This window comes from Thamnophis sirtalis, unplaced genomic scaffold (genome assembly GCF_051295495.1).
Source record: "Thamnophis sirtalis isolate CommonGarterSnake01/CBP01778 unplaced genomic scaffold, rThaSir2_p1.2 scaffold_7, whole genome shotgun sequence".
NCBI classification, from domain to species: domain Eukaryota; kingdom Metazoa; phylum Chordata; class Lepidosauria; order Squamata; family Natricidae; genus Thamnophis; species Thamnophis sirtalis.
In genome coordinates this window covers 61,991,112-62,000,697 of record NW_028261387.1, presented here as the reverse complement: position 1 = coordinate 62,000,697, position 9,586 = coordinate 61,991,112, and the positions used below count along the sequence as shown (strand labels likewise).

The 9,586-nt window shown below is 40.0% G+C and overlaps 1 protein-coding gene across 1 annotated transcript in view; it reads left to right on the top strand.

The window, feature by feature from the left end:
- Positions 1–1,616, top strand: part of ARL8A (ARF like GTPase 8A) — a 65,482-nt gene extending 63,866 nt beyond the window's left edge. Inside the window, exon 7 of the mRNA XM_087720222.1 lies at positions 916–1,616. Within this exon, the coding sequence (XP_087576348.1) occupies positions 916–1,022 (107 nt within the window). The 3' untranslated portion in view covers positions 1,023–1,616. The remainder of the gene's footprint in view (positions 1–915) is intronic.
- Positions 1,617–9,586: the final 7,970 nt, after the last annotated feature.

The following is a 9,586-nucleotide window of genomic DNA, read 5'->3' as shown; positions in this document are numbered from 1 at the left end:
GTAACTTCTAACATCAATGTATGGATTTTTATGGAGATAGAAAGATGCTTTGAACAAGGACAAAATGAAAGAGACCTTCATGTGACAGTGTAATAGGTTTCATAGCTGTCTGTGAGGGAACAGTTCAGAAAATCAAGCAGATGTGCCAGGACTGTTGGCTGAGTGAACCAAAGAACCAGTGGTGGGATTCAAAATACTGGTTCTGTGGGCGTAGCTTGGTGGGTGTGGTGTGGCTTGGTGGGTGTGGCAGGGGAAGGTTACTGCAAAATCCCCATTCCCTCCCGATCAGCTGGGACTCAGGAGGCAGAGAATAGATGGGGGCGGGGAAAGAGGTGGGTTCTTCCCAGTTCGGCCAGGATCGGGCAAACCGGTAGTAATGCTGGCAGAAGGCTCTGCTCACCTGCACAGATGCTTCTGCACATGCACGAGTGCGTGTGTGTGCATGAGAAAACCAGTAGTAAAAAAATGGAAACCCACCACTGGGTGGGGGTAGTCAGAGGTTGTATTTACCGGTTCTCCAAACTACTCAAAATGTCTGCTACCAGTGCTCCAGAACTGGTCAGAACCTGCTGAATACCACCTCTGCAAACAACCTTCAGAAAACCTGTCCTTAAGCCACATCTTCCAATAATATTTACTTTGTGTACATATTAAGGCATTCTATCCTGTCACTTTTTCACAATGTTGGACCTTCAGTTTTTCTTATTGCTTTCTTATTGCTTTCAAACAATTACAATTGGATTAAGACTGAGAATGACTCTGGTTTATATCCTGATCCTGATTCTGCCATGAGAACTGAATTATGCCGCTGGATAGGTTCAATCATTATCTGACAGCCTAAGCCACAGGTATCAAACTCGCAGTGTCATGTTGGCATAACGCGATGTTTCACTGTTTTTCTTATTTGCAGAGCAGGGGTGGGCGTGGCCTGCGCACACAACACATCCAGCCCATGGGCCACCAGTTTAACAACCCAGAGAATTACTATGTGGATAACATTAGAGAAGCAAATATGGAACTGATGGTGGAAAGGTGAGGTATAAATCCACACATAAAAAAATCAGCCTCCGTTGTTTGGTATTATATAGGTTTCTCTCTCAGCTTTACATATGATAGTATAGCTAAACTATCAAAATACAATTGAGATGCCTAATCTAATTGGACTGAGAAAAGATCGAGATGTGGTAGAAACAGTGAGCTCTCTGTCTCAATAAGGCTTACTTTACATCTTACTTTCTAGATGTCTTAAGAAACTATTTATATCAATATGACATTTTCATCTATCATTTTACAATTTTGCTTCAAAAAATGTCATCGATGTTCTCTATCCAGGCAATATGCTCTATATTTTAAAACTGAATTGTATGCTAAATATTTTCCTCTTCTGTTTAAATTGCTTGCTTCTTAAAGGACCGCATCAACAAAAGTTCTAGTTTTGTATTGTGATCCCCTAATATTGTTGTATCTGGCAGCTGAACCAGTATGTTTTCAGCCCAGCTATTGTGCAACTAGAAATAATGTCAGTGTGGTTTTCCAGTTGAATAACTGGAAATTCTCATAGCTTGAGGATGGACCAAATTTTTGCATTAAATTATAGTTCTTGTCATTCCAACTAATATTGCTATTGTCTGATCTGAATTTTTATGTGACACATCTGAAATGCAGCAGGCTGGACAAAAGTGCTGTGAATAGACAGGCATGGATTTTTCAAATTCTGTTCCTTCTTGCTGCGTAGTGTATAGAGCAATTGATGGAATTTTTTTTGTCACTTGCATGCTTTCTTTCCAGAGGCAAAAGATTGCACTGATCTCAAAGCTGTTTTATTCCCACAGAACAGAACTGGAATTGGCATAATAAATACACACACACAAACAGAGAGAGAAAGAGGGAGGGAGGGAGAAAGAGAGAGAGAAAGAAAGATCATTCGATGTAATCATTTAATTCTATCAGCATTTTTGGAAGATAGACTTAGTCTCTAGATAATGTCCAATTTGCTGGCTGGGCCCAGGACATCATAGATGCTATATTATCCTTGTTTGGATAAACCCAGTAAAATGTAGTCCAATCTACATTGTATAAAGTTGGAGATAAGCAGTAGAAAGCAACAAGGCAAGAAGAACAAGGATTAAGAAGGGTCTGCTTATAAACATTCAAGCAAAAAACATAATGTCTTGCCAATCGGACACCCCTTTGGCAACTCTGCTTCTGGAAGTCAAGGGGAACAAAGTTAAGGAGAATCATCTCAAACACCCAGGAGGTTGGAGTAACACAGAGTTCACAAGAATACAGCCCTAGCCATAAAAGTTTTTCTTGTTATTTGTGTCTTCATCCATACCTCTGTTGTATGGCTCAACTAGCTGAACTCATTCTTCCTCAGCAGTTAATTCACATATGACATAAGAAGACTAGCCTAGATGATGCTCCATTTTCATCCAGAGATATAGTAGCCAACATGACCTCTAAGAGATAACTCTGCTTTTATGGAAACAAATCAAGTACAAGTACAAATCAAGGATGGAAATTTTTAGAAGAGGTTTTAGGTGATATCCTAATAGGACTAAAGGGCAAAAAGATATTATCTCTAAACAACAGAAAACACGAAGAAAAGAGCACCTCTCCTGTGAGGCTCTGACAACCTCATTTATTCCTTTCATCCCCAAAGAGGCTCTTGAGACACAACAAACATTTAACATCCGACAAAGGGGAGAAACCTTAAAACTACCTCTTAAGAAGATTGTATTTGAGATACATATCAAAATCTTTTGTACCAAATCTAAGACTCAAATCAACAGTAGTAAGAATGTGCTGTCATTATTATTTTGAGGTCCTGTTTCCACCTTATGCATAGCCCAGATTACCTTTCCCTTCCTTATGTTGATATCACCAACACACTCATGCAATCCCACTGTTTTCCTCCTATTTATTGATTGAAACTCTCGAAGGCATCATAATAAACATATCAAGATGGCATTTTGGACTAACTATGAAGTAATATTTCCCTAAGCAATAAAATTCTACATGATATTTAACCATTAACAAAAGCCTTAGGAGATATCAGTCCTTGTAAATGACAAGAGTTGATCATGTGATCCAATCAGGCCATTTATGGAAGTGAGATGGGCAGTTTTATTTTCCAAATAGTGTAGCTTCCCGCATGGAAGAACCCTGGCATGATGGTTGCATTACGACAGATGTACAGTGACTATTTGCAGTTGCTCAACATTCAGATAATTAAAGCCTTGGTATTATCTCAGCTAAAGCCCCAGGCACTCCCTGTCCTAGCAAGAACCAGAGATGGAAATCAAACCTTAAATACATATGGATTACAAAAAGGTTGTATCATGAAGATTAACTGAAGCTTTTAAAATGGCACTGGCATGGAATTTTACTTTGTCCCTGCATGCCATCTGAATGAGGCAGCATTTTTATAAGTTCTATGTGGTGTGGGGCCAGATTACTTGCAGGACTGCCTAACTTTAGTGGTCTTTGTCTGTCCCACCAAATCTGAAACAGTAGACATGCTCTGGGTCTCCTTGGTGAAGCAGGATCTGCTGCTAGGATTTAGGAAGCATACCTTCTCTGTCATGGCATTGCCTCATGGAAAAACCCTCCTTGGAAATTCAGGAGGTTCCCACCCCAGCTCCCCTCTGCTCCTGCCCTCCACTGCAGGAATGGGTTGCTCCCAGCATTACTGCCAGCTTCGCTCACATGCATGCCAGATGTGCGTTCCACGCATGTGCAAAATATTAAAAAAGGGAAATAAAGTTGTGCAATTACAATTGTTTTGCACATGTGCAGAACTGAAAATCAAGATGGCGGCCACATAGGAGAACTGGTTCGGGGGTGTAGCAGACTTGGGTCACTGCCAGTTCCAGTGACCCAGGCCACCAAATCACTACCAGTTCGGCCAAATTGGTCTGAACTGGTAAGAACCCACCTCTGCTCCATAGGGACCAGGAACAGGATATTAGTGGAAGCCCAGTATGTGTATCTGAATACAGATTTTTTTTTTACAAGGGCTTTAACTTAGTTCATATAATTGATTCTAATTTTCTATTGTCACTCAGAGAAGATAAGTTTTCCACTTAGATTTATTGGGTGAGGATTTGTTTTATACTGAAGTTTTATACTGAAGTTTGGAGGAGTGTTTCCTTCAGATAAGTGATTACTTGCAATCAGGTTTGTAGGAGCATAGTTTGGGATTGCGCACTGTACAGGTCTGCTTCATATTTACTTTATATATCTAGCTTTCAAGAAGAACAGAATCAGTGGACGAGCCTCTGTTAAACACTTGAAATAAGACCGTTCGACTACACCAGTTCCCTTAAGTTTGTATTTTTTCATTTCTGCTTTGAATATTCCAGGTTTGTCCACAGACCAGCAAGATTTGGAAATAATAAGCAAGATAGCCTGAGGGCAGAGCTAGTATACCTGGACTGGGAACACTCCAGGGGTGGGTTCCTGCCAGTTCTAACCTCTTCTATAGAAGAGGTTCCACAAACCTACAGTGCCGTTTAGAACCAGTTCCAACTCCCTCTCTCTGCCCGTCCGCACATCATCAAGATGAAGAGCGAGAGGAGGAATTCTGGGAGTTGAAGTCCACAAGTCTTAAAGCTGTCAAGTTTGTACACCCCTTGGGTTTTTTTTCTAAAGGGGGGTGCAAGGGTCTTGTAACTTGACAGCTTTTAGACTTCCACACTTCAATGCCAGAGTTCCTGAGCCAACATGACTGGAGGAGGAATTCTGGGAGTTGAAGTCCACAAGTCTTTATTTTTTTTCATTTTTATTTTTTTAGTAAATATGTTTTATTTTCATTTTCATTTTCATTTCATACAGTCATATATATACTGTGCATAACCGGGGCCATATAACATTGAGCAATAAACACAGCCATCCTTGTCAACAATACTCCCCAAAATACAAACCCAATATACCACTTCAACCCTCCATACACCCTTTCTTTCACCCCCCTCCAACTTTCCTTTCTCCCCTACAACATTCCCCTCTACCCTACTTCCCCTCCCCCTCTATCACTCCTCTCTCCCAATACACTCCCTCCCTTCCATCTCACCCTCCTTCCGGTCCTCTCTCCCACCCTCTCTACCCCTCTGTCTTCTTTCCCTCTGCTCCTCCCTTCGGTGTATTTCTACTATCTATCAATATATTCAGCTTCCTATTTTTACACTAGAATTAAAAAAGCAACAGTATACAAGTGCAATCATGTTACTTTAAAATCTAGCACATACTATATTTCCCCCCTCCCCCCTCCCCCCTAGGACGCCACCTCCCTTCCCCCCCCCCGACTTCCCAGAGCCCGTACACGGTATAGCTTTTTATCAAACACAGTCTAAAATATATTAAAACCAAGGAAATTAAAAAAAAAGAAAAAAGAAAAAAAAAGTCAGTAAAATCTCTGCGTTGAACTCAGCTTCTTGCCGTTACACAAACTTTAAGCAGTTTACATTATTCCTAATCTTAGTTGTTTGATTACTTGCAGGATTTCCCCAGAGGTTATTTGTTGGTTCAACTTTTGCCTGTACTCTTCTCTAACTAGGGGTATTATCTCTTTATCTAAGTATCTGTCTATATCTAAACCCTTAATTTTGTCCCCTTTGTACAATTCTGTAAAAAATAAATAAATCCCGGAATGCCTTTTAAATCTCCTCCTGTTGAAACACCTCCTTCCCTCTATAACACAATTTGGATACATTTCAAATTTTTCTTTTAATTTCCTCTTCCAATTCTTTTCGTTTTTGCCCTTGTTTATGTCTATGTATTTTGTTTATATTCATCAGTACTCCTCTCATATATGCTTTACTTGCATCCCCTACAAATTCCATGAATGTACCCTTATTCGTATTCAGAACAAAGTATTCAGATAGCAATTTTTTACAATCATTAATATACTTTTCATATCTAAATAAACTCTCATTCGACCTCCAAGACCTTCTTGCCTGCACTACCCTTCCCAATTCCGTCCAGACTGGGTTATGATCCGAAAGGACCCGCGCCGCAATCTTTGTCTTCTTCACCCTAGAAAATAAATCATTAGTGATTTGTATAAAATCAATCCTTGAAAGGGATTGATGTCCATCAGAAAAAAGGGTGAAGTCATATGCCTCTGCGTTTCTTTCTCGCCAAACATTTCTCAATTCGAAGTCGTCCATCAAGTCTTTTTCCCTTCTAGAATTAGGTCTAATGCAATATATCTTCCAAAGGGATCTGCTTCAATTAGTTCAGCCTTAATGTCTTTTCTTAAGTATACAACTATACCATTTTTCTTGTCCGTAGCAGAGGTCACAAAATATTGACCAAGTTCGGGGTTGAACAAATATTTTTGATCAGTTGATTTGATATGAATTTCTTGCAGACAAATTATATCGTTCTTGAACTGTTTGAGATAGTGAAATATTTTCTTTCTCTTCTGTAAAGAGTTCAGACCACAACTCCTTGATCAATGGCCGATGATTATTGAGGTTGTTGCAATGTACCTTGTTTTCCCATTCGTCTCGTAGTCATACGGCTAGATCTTTGTTCCCTGACCCCTTGCCCTTCCGGAAGGAGGAAATGGTGCTTTTTGTCTGGTAGTTGTGTGATTTGCTGTTTATCTTGTCCTTCTCGTGGTCTTTCTCCAGATCCAGATGATTCAGGGTGTCCCACCTTCAGGATCTTGTGATAGAAATCTCGGGCTTCCCATACAGAGTTGAGACGATATTTTTGCTTATCAAATGTAATTATAATACCAAATGACACATCCCATCTATACTGTATCTGACGGTTTCTGAGTTCTTCCACTAGAAAAGCATAATCTCTCATGGCTCTTAGCATTTGGGGTGGTATTTCTTTCAAGACAATCAAGTCCTGTCCGCCAATTTGAAGCCTGGTATTATAAGACTCTTGTAGTATCATGCTTCTGAACTCTCTTGTAGCAAAGTATATAATTACATCTCGGGGGAGTTGTTTTGCCACCCAAGAGTTAGCGCGATAAATTTTTTCAATCTGCCAGTCAAAGTTGGACCCCGGTCTTTCCACCAGACGGTTAAAAGCCTCTGAAAAAATCTGCTTCAAGTTCTCCTGTTCGTATTCGCGCAGCCCCCTGACTCTTAATGCAAGCTCCATCTGTCTGTACTGTATGATAACAATTTGTTTTTCAGCGTTTTCAACTTTTTGTTGCACCACTTCAGTTTTGGATGTCAAATTAGTGTTGGCTTCATTAAGAACCTCTAGCTTATCTTCCATTCCAGAAACATATTCTGTCAATACAGTTACAAGTCCCACCATATCATCCTTTGTTTTGGCAATCCTAGTATCAAGCTTATCATATAAGTCTGCTTTAAATTTCTTTATCTCCTCTCTGAATTCTCTGAAAGTTTCTAAATTCTGCTCTCTAAATTCTCTAAAAGTTTCAAAAAAAAGTGCTTTCGTTAGCAAATCTCCAGTAGGGGGCATAGAGGGTGGAAGCTGCGACTTTGTGCCAAGTGTGTGAGATGTACTCCTAAGAAGAGGTTTCCCCGAATTTAATTTTGATGCCATTATATCTTTTCTTCAAACAATTATTCAACAATTATTCAAACTTTACTGGCCCGCTGTGTAGCTTACGAGGAAAGAAAGTATTAAGTCCCCCCCTTTATTTGTTCTTAGAGGTTTTTCAAAAGGTTTCAGCAAAGGGCATTGTAACAAAGCAGGTTTCAAAAGATTAGCATTGTAACAAAACAGTTCAGCATATTCATCTCTGTTTGGAATGTCTCTATATTAACAAGGAGTCTTTTAAAACTTTTAAAAGTTGATAGGAAAAAAATCTTGTAAGCTCTTCAGAGAAGTGAAACCAATTAGTAAGAGACTGCTGGCTGGCTGTTCCTTTGATCTTTTTTATCACTGTTCTTTGCCGGATAATTAGGAATGTGGCACAATCGCCATTTTAGGAGCTTATTTTTTAAGAAAAAAAAAAAAACCAAGTGCACGAAGGAAGCTCTTGTAAAAATGAAGCTAGGATTTTTTTAAAAAAAAAAGGCAGATAAGGTTCTCAGGTACGGACTCTGCTTGTATTAATCTCAAATAAATATATCAAAAATTGTCCTAAGTGGAGGTTCCTTACTTTGCGCCGTAATGATTACAGCAGGAATTTCTGGCACGGAGATGTGATTCAGCCTTGGCTGGCCCCCCTTCCATTCGCAGCAAAAAAAAAGCTGCAAACTTCAAAGAAAAGCTCTTACCAGCTGGATCTCTCTCTTACTCTTCTTTGCCTGAAGAATGAGGTATCTACCAGGTATTTAGGCAGATAACACGGCCAGAAACCCGGGGGCAGCTCGTTAAGCTGCCGCCATCAGAAAGGTCCCACCCCGGAAGTCCGTCCACAAGTCTTAAAGCTGTCAAGTTTGAACATCTCTGGGTTTCTTTCTAAAGGGTTAGGGGTGCAAGGGTCTTGTAACTTGACAGCTTTTACACTTACGTGCTTCAAATGCCAGAGTTTTTGAGCCAACATTTTGGTTGCTAAGCAAAAGCATTGTTAAGTGAGTTTCACCACATTTTACAAGTTGGCCATGCCCACCCTGTCACATGGCTGGCAAACCACTCCTACAAAGCAGGCCACACCTACAGAAGAGGTTCTAAAAAAATTTGAAACCCACCACTGGAACACTCCCTAAATACCTTCCCTGCAAAGAACACAGTTATTCGGGGGTTTTCAAACAGATTCAAAAGCTATTAGTTAAAAACAGCTCTGATCATGAAGCAAAACCCTGGTGATAGGAAAATTGGCTGCTTTCAAATGAACTTGGGATTTTGGCTTTTTTTGTCCTTTGTTTCTCATGGAATCCTAGGGAGGTCTATACAAAAGCCCTGTGGTTCTTCATTCTTCCCCATCTAACTCAAGGTTGCCTACCCCGACTTGCAAAGTCTCTCGGTTAGCTTTGTAGAAGCCTTTCCCATCTATGGTTACTGATCCTTTCCAAACAGCTTGCAAAGCAAGTTCAATAATTCAGGACTTTGAAGTGTTCAGAAATTGCAAGGAACATAGGAGCAGTTTCTCTTATTAGTGTTTGTCTTCTTTACAGTGACCTAGAAATTGAGCAATTTCACCAAGGCAATTTCCTGTCATAAAGAGAACTATTTTTAGTTCAGAAAAAGGTTACACAACGGGGCTGATGTGTCATGGAATTTCTCAAGTGACAACAGCCACCTTTTGTTTAAAGAACGCTCCCAAAACTGACACTCCCACATGCATCCACAGGAGGTGGCAACATGGACAGCTAGGATATAGCTAGCCCAAGTCTTCAATCCAAATTGCATTTGTATTAATCTGAGTATTAGATTCAGATCCTGACTCTAACCTCATCATTTTCTGATCACAGCCTAGTATTCCGGATTAATTTCACAGTTTAAAATTCATTCCCTGTGGGTTTAAAGCCTTTGCTTAAAGAATTCTCAGCAGCCAAGGGTCATTGGTTCACTGTGGCTCAATGTAGGTTTTGTAATTCAGAGCATTTGTGCTTAAGGACTAGCATGACTCACCTGAGTAATTCTATGCTTCTGATATTCCAGGTGAGAGGCATACAGCTGGGACATGGAAGTTGTATTCTATTATACT